Source organism: Aythya marila (assembly GCF_965140915.1).
Source record: "Aythya marila genome assembly, chromosome: 23".
Taxonomy (NCBI): domain Eukaryota; kingdom Metazoa; phylum Chordata; class Aves; order Anseriformes; family Anatidae; genus Aythya; species Aythya marila.
Genome location: NC_139064.1, coordinates 2,942,447 through 2,956,496, shown reverse-complemented (window position 1 = coordinate 2,956,496; position 14,050 = coordinate 2,942,447). Strand labels below are relative to the sequence as shown.

The window sequence follows — 14,050 nt, the reverse complement described above, 5'->3', positions numbered from 1 at the left end:
GGGTGCTCTCCTCACTTCTCCTGCCCGCAGGTCCCAACGTGACGGCCACCTCCCCGGCGCCGCGGGGCCGCTGCAGCAGGTTCGAGTTTGAGTGCCAGCAGCTGCACAAGTGCATCCCCAACTGGAAGCGCTGCGACGGGCGGCGGGACTGCCAGGATGGCACGGACGAGAGGAACTGCCGTAAGTGCGGGGGCAAGAGGGGCTCGCCTGGCTCCTTCCCTTGGGATGCTCTTTGCGAGGACGGGAGGATTTATCGCTGGTGGAATCCACGCAGTAAAAACGGAAGAAAAAAAAAAAAAAGCACCCAAAAAGCACTGGTGCCTGTTCCATCAGAAGTCCAGCTGTGGATTTCACGGAATGGATTTCATTTCATTTAGGTTGGAAATACCCGTCAGATCATCAAGTCCATCTATCACATAACAGTTCCAAACCATGTCCCTAAGTGCCACATCCACCCATCTCCGAGATCCCAAGATCTAAGGAGGTGACTCCACCACCTCCCCGGTGGCTTAAGCCCCAAGTTCTCCTGATGGTGGCTCTTTTGTCGTGCCAAAACACTTTGCCAGAAAGCTCTTGCACCAGCACCTGGCATCGCACACAGCCCCGTGCCAGTGCGGGACCCTCGCGGCGCTGAGCCCTGCACCCTTTCTGCCTTGCAGCAACGCACAGCACCCTGCCGTGCCCTCAGGGCTACAAGTGCGAGGACGGCGAGGCCTGCCTGATGGTGGCAGAGCGCTGCGACGGGTACCTGGACTGCTCAGATGGCAGCGACGAGAGGAACTGTACGGGTAAGCTGCCGCCCGCCCCCCTTTCTCCTGCAAACCCCATTTCCCAGCCATTTTCCATCGTCACCACCACCTCTTTTGGCCCCGTGGGGATGGGGGGATGTGTGCTGCAGCTGGCCCGGGCAGAGAATTGCAATCGATCGCTGTCTCTGCCCAGCCACGAGGTGCACCACGGTCCTACCGACCTGCTCGGGGCCTCAAGCATCAGTCAGGTTTTAGTTCTTTAATTAAATATTGATTGGGAGAGGCTGGTTGGTGCAGGGGGGAGGCACTGCGGAGATTCATGGGGAGTCTACACTCAGGGAAAACCATCTGTTTTCCTTTGGAAAGTTCATCTGGCCAGGCTCTCCCCTTGCCCCAACACATTGCTCTCCAGATTCCCAGCCTCAGCTTTGGTCCTTCCGCTGAACACGAGATGGGACATGGGCAGCCCCACAGAGGGGCCCTGGGTGGCTCACAGTGACAGCACAGATCCAAAGGGCTTGTTTCCACCAGCAGACTGACTCCCCCTCTTGCTCCCATAGATGACACGATCGTGTACAAAGTCCAGAACCTGCAGTGGACGGCCGATTTCTCCGGCGCTGTCACTCTGACATGGGCTCGGCCAAAGAGGATGTCCTCGACCTCCTGTGTCTACAACGTGTATTACAGGTACACCACTTACTGCAAGACCCATGGGTGGTCGTGGCAAGGAAAGGACGGGAGAAACATGAGCAGAGGTAGCAGCACACACGTCTTTGCAGCAAAGCACCGTACCAAATCGAGCCCCAGAGGATGGAGCTTTGCAGTCTATTTCTGTTTGGAAAATCTTCTAATGCTTCGTTGCAAAGCAGACCCAAAATAGCAGCAACTAGGGGACATTTGTGAAAAGCTGTCTTTGTTTCCTTCAAATTGTTTACTCGGACAGAAATGTGGGTATATTGGGTTTTCTGTTTCTGCTTGGGTCTCGTCTTTGTGGGGCTGCTAACAATGAGAACAAAGTCAAGAAATTAGAGCACAGCGGTTATAGCAAACCTCAGAGGACGGTGCTTAGGAGGCACTGAGCTATGTTTGGTTCAAGCTTTGAAACAGCAGCTTTTCAAGCTGGTGCCGTGGCTTTACTGAGCAGAAAACTAAGCAGCAAGCCCTTAAAACACAGAAAACTGATTTCATCCTTTGGGGCAAGCTGTGTCCCCCTGTGTTCCCGAACATATTCCTGACTGCAGGGGTCTGACTCTTGTGCAGGACTGTTGGTGAAAGCATCTGGAAGGTTTTGGAAACCCACAGCAACAAAACCAACAGTGTTTTGAAGGTCCTCAAGCCTGACTGCACCTACCAGGTGAAGGTCCAGGTGCAGTGCCTCAGCAGAGTCTACAACACCAACGACTTCATCACCCTGCGGGCACCCGAAGGACGTAAGCAGACCTGCCTGGCTCCTCTCGGTTCAAGCTGGAGGTCAGATTACGAAAGGGTTGATCAGGCCTTGGGACACAACTGCAGGAGATAACGTCTGCCCTCTCCCTTTCTAGGAGACCCCGATAACCTCCTGCTGTTCCCCAGAACTGGACACACCGCCTGTGACCATCACTAACACCTTTGTTTCTCTCCCCAGTACCAGATGCCCCCTTTAACCTTCAGCTGTCCCTAAAAAAAGAAGCCGAGGGGGTGGTGACAGGCTGCTGGAGCCCTCCTGTGAACGCCCATGGCCTCATACGGGAATTTATTGTGAGTCCTGCACCATGTTTTTTTATTTTGCAATTTGAGGTGGAAATTCACTGAGAATGCTGGGCAAGATGGGAGAAGAAATGAAGAAATGGTGCGGGGCTGTAGGTAGCAACACAGTCCTCAGGTTTTGTTTCAGTCCATGGTTTTCAGTCCATGGTTTTGTTTCTGGCTTCCTTCCTATGGTTGAGTAATAGAAAGACCTGTGGCCCTGTGGGACTGCTGACCATGGAGCCCTTACCCCTTGTTTTGGTCCTCCTAGGTGGAATACAGCCGGAGTGGATCCAAGGAGTGGTCCTCGCTCAGAACCACCAAGAACTACACTGAGATCAAGAACTTGCAGGTCAACGCGTTATACACGGTTCGAGTGAGTATTTTCAGAGCTCTGTCTGCAGGAGCACTCTGCAGGAGCTTGTTACTCTTTGCTAGGCAGTCCAAGTCCCACACAGGCAACTAATTGCTAAAAAAGTATGCAGTTAAAATTCTGCCCTTTAATGTCAGCCCTCAGCAGGGGCCTGGCATTTGTGCCAACAATGTGTATAGTTTTAAGCCCCGAATTATGGCCCTTGATTTGCTCCTCCTCCCAGGAGGCCAGGCTGTGTTATGAAATCTGTGCTGCCCATTCCAAGCTCACTGCAACTGCACCAGATCTGGGGCGGAGATAAATTTGGTCCTGACTCTTGCCAGGAAAAGAAGTAGATATGCATGTGGGGAAGGCGTGCACATGGGAGAAGCTGGGTAATTATAGGCAGAACTAATAAGGAGAGGAAATGAAAATCTGCACAGCCAACCTTGGGAAAAGTGTACTCTGCCCCTGTCCATCCTTCATGAGCAGGCTGAGCACGGGTACTTGTGGGGGCTCACTGGGAGCTGGGATAACCCCCCATGCATTAATGTTTTTCTCTGGGTCAGCTGAAGTGAGTCTTTCCTTCCCATACTAACTTGTTTCCAAATAAATCTTTGGAACTGGATTCAGCTTTCGCATGGGCTCTGCAGGCACGAATCTTACCTACACCAGGGCTGATCGATTCCAAGGCTCCTTATCTTTATAGACTTTTTTATAAAGATCTCATCAGAGAGCGGTTATCTGCAGAGAGGATGCACCTCCCTCCTCTTAGATTCTTTTAATTGACTTAAAGTAGTCTGCTTTATCTCTGTAATAAGCATTTTATTGCCAAGTAATTAAATTATTGCTTGCTTCAATGTCCTTTTCCCATGAGCTCCACCATGTCCATACCCTTGCTCTAACCTCGCTCTCTGTTTGCATTATGCAGCGTTGGTGGCATACATTCGTTCATATTAACTAACCGTCTTATTTGCAAAGGTTGCTGCAGTGACTAGTCGAGGAGTGGGAAACTGGAGCGATTCCAAATCCATAACCACCATCAAAGGCAAAGGTAAATGCTGTTTTGGTTTCAACCAACTTGGTCAACACAGCAAAAATACTGAATGTAAGCCCAAAGCGTTAGTATCAGCGCACATAACCACCTCCTCTTTCTTTACTTTTCCCTATTGAGCATCTGACATTTTTAACAACTTTGCTGTACCTGCTCGCTTAACTGGAGCCACCTCAGAGTTCAGTGGCAAGTCTGAACAGGTTGTTGACTCTTCCTCTGAACTCTGTGGCATGCAGGATGCAAGTCCCTCTCTCCTGGACTGCAGATGGATTGCCACTGACTTGTGTAGGCTAGATTCTACCTTTGGATAAGCACGATACATTACCAGCAATTCCTTCAATACCGTTAGCTGAAAGGCTGCTTGCTCATTCTTCTCCCTCTTAGATTATCACTATGATGGTTGCTGCATTTTGTGTCGGTTAGACCGCTAAAAAACCACGGAGGTTCCCAGAAACGATCACATCGTTGCAGGCTGACAGTAGATAAATCCAACCAACACGATAAATCATTTCCCTCTGAAATGTTTTTTGATAAGCCTTTTGAAATTGTTTGTATTCCTGGCAAGTTTTTTTCCAAGCCTATATTCTGATGTCAAAATTGTCTGCTATCTAATTTGTGAGATAAAAGTGCACCCTTGCTACGTTGACAAAGAAAGGAAAGAAAACACCGTGCTACTAAAAATGCAGGATTCTTTGTAGTATGGAGAGATGGGGTTGTTCTGGGTCTGGTTGGTGACTGTCATAATGAAAGTCTGCATTTTGCCTGTCCTCTCCCTACATGTTTGTTTTTTTGGGGTTGCAGTAACAGCTGTTTCTCCCTTTCCTTCCAGTCATTCCTCCACCTGTCATACGTGTTGAGGGCTACACTGAGGACTCCATAAGTTTCAGCCTAAAAATGAATACTAATATCAAGGTAAAATTTTAACCTTTACTTCTGCAACTACAGTAAAAGAAATGACCTGGGTTGGATATGGGATAAATACTGAATAAGACAAGCCAGCACCCATTTTAGTAGCACAATTGCTTTCGGAAACTAATTATCCCATGCCAATTTATTACTTGGTACTCATCAGCTGTCCCAGCTCTCTTAATTAGGATGGAAAATACAATTTGGAAACTTAAAATGGTGGCTCTTTTTCAAGAATAGCTCATGTAAGCTCATATTGACAGGTCAGCGGTTACGTTGTGAACATCTACTGGACATTTGATACGCACAGGCAGGAAAAAAGAACTCTGACCATAGAAGGAGAAAAGTCGATCCAGAAAGGTAAATTTAGATGTAAAATTCTGCTTAAATCACCTCCAAACAGAGTGTTTTTACCGAAAGCCACAGCTATTTTATTTTATTTCATTTTATTTTATTGTAATGGCAGCTCGGTTCAGTACTTTCTGTTTAGGAAAGAGTAAATCCTGCAAGGACAAATCGGCAAATCCTTAGCCTCTATTCTTAGGACTTGGAGATTTCAAGGAGATTTGGGATTTATCCCCTAGAGCTGCACTAGCCTTTTCTCATCATGGGGATTTTGTTTGTGATTCCTTATCTACTCAGCAAAAGGTCAATGATTTCTTGGGCTGGTATACAGTACATGTCCCTGGTAATCAGATTATTTTCGGCTTTGGAGAAATAACTGGTGTGCACAGTCAAGATACAGGAAAACATCCCAATACAGGCAAGCAACAACCTGGGCTAGATACCCAGGTGTTTCTGTGTAAAAGAAGTTACTCAGAATGAATGAAAACACAAACCAAGGGAGAGAGGATCCTGGCTAAGATTATTTAACGATGCTGACCATTTCTTAAAGCTCTCACCCTGCCATTGCAGTGTTGGGCCTCACCTAACAGTGCAAATCTCTCCTCTTGCTCAGTGGCCAATTTGACGGCTCAGACGCCCTACGAAATTTCTGCTTGGGCTAAGACGGAGCTGGGCGACAGTCCTCTGTCCTTTGTACACGTCATGACTGGTGGGACAAGACCAGCAGCACCAAGTCTCAAAGCCAGGGCCATCAACCAGACTGCAGTGGAGTGCAACTGGACTGGGCCGAGGAACGTGGTAAGGCACCGAGCCCTTTTCTCGCCACCCAGGATGGGGTCTAGCTTGGAACCTCAAAACACAAGAAATCTTTAAACAGGATTGTTTCTTGGGACTGAATTCCTCGGAAAAATATATGTCATAAAAGTAGGAACAGTGCTTGCTGCCCCTGAAACGGAGTCTTTGCATCATGTCCCTAAAAAGCAACAGCACACGAAAGTTTGGGTGGGAGCTCCCTGCCATGACAAGCTTTGTACCGTCCCTGTCGTCTCCTCCTCTGTAGGTCTACGGCATCTTCTACGCCACATCCTTCCTCGAGCTGTACAGGAGCCCTCACAACACCACCACGACCTCCCACAACATCACCGTGATCGTGCAGCGGGACGAGCAGTACCTGTTCCTGGTAGGCTGCATTTCTGGCCCCTCTCCTACCCGCGCTACGGGCCGCAGTCCGGTACCAAAGCCCGAAGGCACCCTATTAACTGCTGGGCCGTCCCTTCGAGGTCCGTGTGATGTCTCCCTACCAAGGGCCACCGTCTGACTACGTCGTGGTGAAGATGATCCCTGACAACCGGCTGCCCCCCCGGCACCTCCACTCGGTGCTCACTGGGAAGACGTTTGCTGTCATCAAGTGGGAATCGCCCTACGACTCGCCTGACCAGGACATGGTAATATCTCAAAAAAACCCTGGCTCACAGACAGGTCCACTGAAGGAAATTCTTTTTCTCAGCAAGTTTTCCGCTCCTAATCTGGTTCCGAGGCTTTAACAGCAAAGCTTTAGGGGTGTAAATCCCCTGACAACACTGCAGACTTTGACATGGCACAGGTTTGCATTGCATCCCCATTGTTCATTAAGAAATACAACCTGAGGTCTTCCTCCTGCCCTTGTATGCCCCAGTAACTGCATTTTCTCTATCTGTAAGTAGTGATCTCGGGCAGGGATCCAACTAATCCAGCAAGAGACTTGAAAACCAACTTCACTTTCCAGGTTTCTATAGGGTGCAGGCATGCTTTAATGTCAGTTCTGCCCCCCAGTCTGATGTCCTAATATATGAGTTTGCTAGCAAGTCTGTAGGAAAGTAAGGTCTCCTGTCATTCACCATGCGTGCCTTCCCTCCCCCTTCAGTTGTATGCTGTTGCAGTTAAAGATTTGGTAAGAAAAACAGATAAAATCTACAAAGTGAAAACGCGGAACAGCACAGTGGAGTACACCATTAAGAAACTTGAACCGGGAGGCAAATACCACGTGATTGTTCAACTGGGAAACATGAGCAAAGAATCCAGCATGAAGATTAACACAGGTAAAGGAGCAAGTATTCATATGAAATTCTGCCCTACCATAAAACCCACCATCAGACTCCTACCAGGTCACACCACAGCACCCTCCTCTTGTAAGCCGTGCATTGGGCTGATCCCTAAAACCCACTACATTTCAGAAGTGGCCCCCGTGCTGTTTCTCAAATGGAAGAAAAGTGTTATCACTGTTAAAACCTAACCTGCCTGCTGTTTTTTTCTCATTTGCAGTACCACTGTCTGCACCAGATGCCTTAAAAATTATAACAGAAAACGACCACATTCTGCTCTTTTGGAAGAGTTTAGCGTTAAAGGAAAGTAATTTCAATGAAAGCCGGGTAAGTGGCACTCTTCCCCCATCTTACAGGCAGCGTTTCAGTAAAAGCAAGAGCGGAGTCGCTTGCAGGGCTCCTTACACAGAGTCTTTAAGTACAACAGGAGGCTCTGCTCCCCTGGGAGTCCCTGATGAGCCCTCCACATAGAGCTCGCTTTAATTTGCATCACAACCACAGCACTAGTGCTGTTAGATCCAGCCGGTCACCTTTTAAGAACATAATTATCCTCTTGAAAAAGGTCAGCTATCATACTTGCACAGGACTGGGAGCAGGCCACTGCCCTACCATGCTGGGAAATGCATCGGTACCATCTGAGAATTGTTATTTAGGCTTTGATAGAAAATCTGCAATGTGCTCTGTTGGGGCATGAGAAAGTAGAAATGTACATCAAAAAAAAACCATCATGATCACTGGGCTCCATTTTTTTGGATGGCCTCGGGTGGCTGCTAAGAACAGAGGGAACCAGAGGCCGAAATCTCCTCTCTGACCTAGCCAAGGTCAGTGCCTGCTGCCAGGCGTGCCTGGAGGAGGCTCCACTGTTGTTCTCCCCTGGCTGGTAGCCTGATGCACTTCATCACAAAGCTTCAGCAGGAAAAACAACTTTCAAAGGCCCGTCAGAAGCAGCAAAGCTGACCTCTGCAGCCAAGCGATTTGGGGTTTGTGTTTTTGTTTTCTTAGGGTTACGAGATTCACATGTTCGACAGCCTGATGAACAGCACGGCTTATCTCGGGAACACCACGGAAAATTTCTTCAAAGTTTCCAACCTGAAGATAGGTCACAACTATTCCTTCACAGTTCGGGCTAGATGCCTGTACAGCGGGCAGATGTGCGGGGAGCCAGCTACGCTTCTCTATGATGAGCTAGGAACCGGTAAGACACTAACATCATCCCCTCTTCCTCAATTAACACTAATTAAAGCCTCAGAAGCTGACCCAAGGAGGAGTTAATACAATATTACACAGCCAATCACTTGGTGGCTTAGTGTCCTAGCAGGGCAGGATGGAAGAAACCATCCTGCGATTTTCAGATGTGAATATTGTGGCAATCTGGCCGTGTTTGGTTGGGTTTGGTCCATTAACACCCCGTTAGGGCACTGCACAAGCAGCATGGTGAGAAATGTGGCATTGGTTGCAAATAGTGCTTTCTACCCTCCCTGCTCTTTAGGTGAAGACTCTTCTGCATCAAAAACCGACAAATCCACAGACGTAGCTGCCATCGTGGTCCCGATCCTGTTTGTGCTGCTGGTCACCCTGGGCATTGGGTTCATCGTGCTCTACACGAGGCACCGCAGGCTGCAGAGCAGCTTCACCGCCTTTGCCAACAGCCACTATAGCTCCCGCCTGGGCTCAGCCATCTTCTCCTCAGGGGACGATTTAGGTACGTGGAATCTTGGCATCTTGGTTGGAAATGATTTGGTCTGGAAAATACCCTTATGATCATCAAGTCCAACCATCAACCTAACAGTAGCTCTTGGTGTCATGCCTTGGGATTGCAGGGCCTCCAAATCAGCACAAGACCTAAACCTCTTTCTCATGCTTTAGGCCATCCTTGGCATGAAAATCTCCATGGGTTTGATCTGGTTTTAGGAGGATAAGACTGGCCTAGGATATGTGTAATTAGTTACCTCACATAAACAGCTCCCACTAATGATAATCAATTAAAACTTGGATATAACAAATACAACAACCAGTTAAGGGCCACATGCTGATGCATTAATTTGGGGGACAGTTTTGGGGCCAGTTTAGTTGTGCCTGATGAAACCAAGGGCGGCGTAACAGAGCTCTGGGTTTGTTTTCCAGGAGATGAGGATGACGAAGCTCCCATGATAACTGGATTTTCAGATGATGTCCCCATGGTCATCGCATGAAGCGCATTTCTGACTGTAAAAACCAAATGGTGTAAATATTTTATTTGATAAAAATAGTTGATTGTTTATTTTAAAAATGCACTTTGAGTTGCAATACGTTATTTTTATATGGGCCAAAAAATTTAAGAAACACTTTGTAGTAATCAACTGTGAATTGCAAACTAGGTTGGTTTAGTAACAAATTGCTTTGATTTAACATTGATTTAGTCTTACAAGGCTATGCTTGCTGGGCATGCTTTTAAGTCTGTGAGATATTTTCCGTTGACTAAATTGGCTACTCATTTTATTTTTCTAAGACAAGAATAAATTTATTTAAAAAAAATTCAGGAGATTATATATGTAGAGAGAGATAAGTAATATAGTCCCTGAAGGTTTTGCTTTTACTTTAAAAAAAAATCCTTTGGACTTTGTTTTATATGAAAGTATTTTTGTTGTGTTAATTTATTGGGAAATCTGCTTAAGAACAGATTTCCGAAGTCGTCAGACATTGTACACATTATTGTGTAGAACATGTGCCACTTTATCTTGCAAGGCAGTAGTATTTTGGCATCCTCATCATTGTTCTCACCATGAGAATAAGAATCTTTATTTTTTACATATTTTTTCCCTCACTGAAAGACACAATCTTTCCTCAGTCATCCCTGGGCAAGCGCCCAGTTTATGCAATTTTGACCTCACGTGCAGGCAGAGCTGCCCGCGCTGTGCTGCAGCCCCCCCCAGCATTGCCCAAATCCCTCCAACGATCACCAGCAGGTGCCAACCCGTTGGCCGTGCCCTGATCCGTAATTTATGTCAGTAATGTCACTGCAACAAATCGCCATCCCCTGACTTTGAAGCGCACACCTTAAAACGTAGCTTCCAGGAAACCTTGCCTCTGCAGAGCTGCGTGGAGATGCTAGGATGGTGTGGGACAGAAGGGGGAGCCTCCACTGTGTGCAACTGGAGAAGAGCTTCGCTTACAGATTCTCCACAGTCGTGCAGAGCTGTAATTACTGAGCAGCTCGATTCATCTGGTTTGCAGCAGGGATTCGGTGCTCCTTCAGTAGAGTTTCCTAAAACTAGCTGTAGTTGCACCTTCAGCTTTAGAAGTAACGTAGATGTAATATATTCCTATCACTCCTCATTTCACCTTTACTGTAGACATAATACTGGCTAACAGAGCTAAGCAGTAGAAATGTCTGCTTCCCATTGTCGAGGGTATGTTTTTGGTGATAGCAAAATGTGAATCTCACCACGAATCCCACTGCTCGCAAGCCCACGAGCATCAATACGAGTGGATGTCTGCGGCTCACACCTGGCCGCACTCTATATATGCAAAGCCCAGTAAAAATACAGCACACTGTCTTGTCATGCTATTTTCTTTGTTTAAGCCAGAAGTATTTTTGCTGTGTAAATTAAATTATAATTGCAGTCTTCCTACAGATGAGATGAGAGAGGCCAACTATGTTTTGATACACAACTGATCCATTTAATTTCACTTGCAGAAAATGTTTAAAGAGATGAGGTTCTGTATGGTTTGATACGCTATAGAAATACTGACTCTATTTTTAATTATCGGTGTTCTCAATCCCGGTGACAGTTTATTCCCCCAAAGTTGGGACCAAACCATAACCAGATTTTATAAGTAGCAGCGAGCTTGCCAAGTTGCAATGTTTTTACCTTGTTAGTGGGTCAGGTGCTGTTCACAGATTAAAATGCTTATAATTCAACCTAGCACGTAGATCTCAATTTGTCTGGAGTAACAGCTACAGAGAGAGCAGAATCTGACCCAGAGGCAAAACTGTTCTAAAAGTGTAAAGCAGAAGATTTAACATATTTCTGCAGGGGACAGCCTGAAAGCAGAGGTTAAAAGCATTGCATTCCTTCCTTATTAAACAAATATTTCTGGCACAGGTAACTGAAAACTGCAGTATAGTATCCCAGAAGATGGTACCTCTCTGGTGAGAATTAATAGCGGTTAAATTCTGCTACTTTACTCCCCTAAGGGAAAACCCTGCTCAAATAAGGGGAACAGAAGTGAGCCCATCTCGTGCCTGTATGTGGAAGGCAGATGCCAAGGGGGAACCTCGAAACCACTTTATATTCTGCAGAAATCCCTTGGCTGGATGCTTTCAGCTGGGGACGGGTCACTTCTGGTCACTCTGAAAGACTCCTTTGTGCCGCAGCAAAGCAACGCTCGCACGGTGCTGAGCCTGTTGCCAGCGAGGCATTTTGCTGGAATACTATATTCCGAAAATATTCCCAGCTAGCTGCGCCTCTCCAATGCAACGGGGGTGAGGGACACCTTGGCACTTGCTCTGCAGTCGTCCCTGCATTGCACGGGGCTCTGGGGCACTGCAGCCCGCAGTCCTTGTGCCAAGCTGCACGCACCAGGGCGCTTCTTGCAATGCACAGATGCTCCCTGCCCTCAGAGGCTTTCCCTTCAGGGCAAAAACCACCACTGTGCTCCCAGCAAAGCAACTTTACAGGGCTAGTGTATTTGTATTTTATATATAAATAGAGAAGTCTAAGCTCCAGGCGGGGAATAAGCAGGATAGATGCAGTTCCGGGTAAATTGTATATTTTTATGAACTTTTGAAGCACGGAATCTTGTTCACAGAGATGTATATGGGGTGGGAGGGTTGTGGTGTATATATGGTACATGGATGTGGATGCATATTTTGTTCTGGTTTTGTTTCAGTAGCCTGATGCAATGTGACATGAGTCCTTACCCGAATTTTTGGGAGGTGACTTGGGTTTACCTGGCAGTAACCCTGTGAGATGTTTGGACCCATAAGGAGAAAAGGAGTGGGGGAGGTACGTGGGCTAAGGAGGTGTTTCTGGTACCTCGTGTTTGAGCCCACCTCAGATGCCAGCTGGTATCTGAAGTCCATTTGAACAGAAGACTAAGGCTGAACTCTAAGATCGAGTGGGCGCAGCATCTGCCACGAGCACAAGCTTGTGGCTCCTCAGCCACTCTGCCAGGGCTGGCACCCCAGGGACACACCAAGAGGAATTTCAGAGAGGGGTAAAGTGTTTTCTATTGACCATGGGGGAAAATTGTGCATGCAGATATTTAATGGCAGAATAACTGGCATGCTGCAGGTTCATGCCCCAGGTAAGCCTGCCCTAACTTGTTCCATCTTCTCCTGCCTTGCCACAGCGTTAGCAGCAGGGATGTGTGGGTCTAGTACTGGGAAGACAGTTCTCCTTGGGTCAAGATCAAGTTACTTATAGATATATATGGGTGCACACCCAGACAGAAAGAGGAGGAGAGCACACGAGAAGGATGGAGTACGTGTGGTGATGTTCTGGGTGCCGCTGCCATCCCGTGGCCTCGTGTGGCTCTAAAGGACCTCTGTGCCTGCAGGTCACCGTGGTGGTCACTAAATGTGACCACATGCTGCCAGTTTCTAGAAATCCTGGGAGAAGTGACCTGAGAGCCCCAGGCAGGGGCTTCAGTAATGTGCTGGTAAGAATGTAGAACTGCATTCAGGAAAGACCGAAAGAACCTTTTCCAAATTTCAAGTCTCCTTCAAATGGACTTCAGAACAGAAATGGTGCCACAGAGGTGGTTACTGTGGGTTCCAGAGAGCATCTTCATTTCTGGTACTAATTGTGATGTCAGTAATTAGTCCTGGGGCAGACTACGAGCAGCCAGTCTCTAATGAAGTTTTTAGACGTAGTGTCAACTTCTGATCGGGTTCCTTAATTGAAGTTTAATACTATTTGAATACCATTTGAATTGCTACTCTGTCTTTTTTTTTTCCCCTCCATTCACTGATTTCTGCTGTGTTACTGTGTTATTATTGCACAATTTTGAAGGAATTTTTGTCTGTCAATTTTTTTCCACTTAATAATGATAATAAAAACGGACTGGGTAAACAGAATGACTCCTGGTCTCCATAATTATTACCTAGTCCCCACGGTTCCCACGCCTCTTCTCCAAGGAGCCAAGCAGTGAGCACCACCCTCGGGGGCCAGAAAACCTGCGGAGCCTTTCTGAGTTTCACATCCATGCTCACTGAGCACCATCACCAGCAATAACCCCATCTGGTGCCCAAACCATACGATTTTCCCTGTGCTAGCACCCATCCCTTCAGCAATCCCATCCCTGCGCTGCATTCCCATCGCTGGCTGAAACGCTGTATGTGTAAGTTCACCTGACACCCCAGCAGCTGAAAGCGAGCAGAATTACAGCTCCCAGAGAGGTAATGAGCAGGCAGCAGTCTCTTCACACGTACCTCATTTTTTAGCCTACATAATTGGAAAGGCAACATGTGAGCTTGGTGGACATAATTGAGGCATGCAAGCATCTTAAGTGTTGCACTTCATTAATGTTTAGCTTAAGGCAACGCTAACAAACAGCCATTCCTTCCTCCCGGTTGCCCCCTTCTTCATGAATGAAGCTGATTTTTCCCTATTGTTGCTGGAATAGATTGCTCTCCCCGGAGGTACGAGAAGCGACACCTCATTCCCATGCACCTACTTTCCTTCGGAGCAGTCTACGTGACTCTTCAGCCTCAGCGCCCAGCCTCACTGAGAAAATCCTGATGGAATAAAGGCTCGGCACAAAAGCGATCTGATTAGGCTTCCTAACAACATTTGCAAATTACTTTTTTTCTAAAGGAAAAATTTTACCCCTATTCATTTACTGCCTTCGC

At 47.2% G+C, this 14,050-nt stretch overlaps 1 protein-coding gene across 2 annotated transcripts in view; it reads left to right on the top strand.

The window, feature by feature from the left end:
• The window catches only part of SORL1 (sortilin related receptor 1), a 40,962-nt gene extending 27,814 nt beyond the window's left edge, over positions 1-13,148 (top strand). For both annotated transcript variants that reach the window (XM_082778072.1, XM_082778071.1), the window contains exons 32-48: positions 31-180; positions 660-788; positions 1,310-1,436; positions 2,010-2,179; positions 2,377-2,489; positions 2,749-2,853; positions 3,811-3,883; positions 4,713-4,795; positions 5,053-5,149; positions 5,748-5,932; positions 6,195-6,314; positions 6,415-6,579; positions 7,038-7,212; positions 7,436-7,542; positions 8,218-8,410; positions 8,705-8,917; positions 9,340-13,148. In XM_082778072.1, the coding sequence (XP_082634198.1) occupies positions 31-180; positions 660-788; positions 1,310-1,436; positions 2,010-2,179; positions 2,377-2,489; positions 2,749-2,853; positions 3,811-3,883; positions 4,713-4,795; positions 5,053-5,149; positions 5,748-5,932; positions 6,195-6,314; positions 6,415-6,579; positions 7,038-7,212; positions 7,436-7,542; positions 8,218-8,410; positions 8,705-8,917; positions 9,340-9,407 (2,273 nt within the window). In that variant the 3' untranslated portion in view covers positions 9,408-13,148. The remainder of the gene's footprint in view (positions 1-30; positions 181-659; positions 789-1,309; positions 1,437-2,009; positions 2,180-2,376; positions 2,490-2,748; positions 2,854-3,810; positions 3,884-4,712; positions 4,796-5,052; positions 5,150-5,747; positions 5,933-6,194; positions 6,315-6,414; positions 6,580-7,037; positions 7,213-7,435; positions 7,543-8,217; positions 8,411-8,704; positions 8,918-9,339) is intronic.
• Positions 13,149-14,050: the final 902 nt, after the last annotated feature.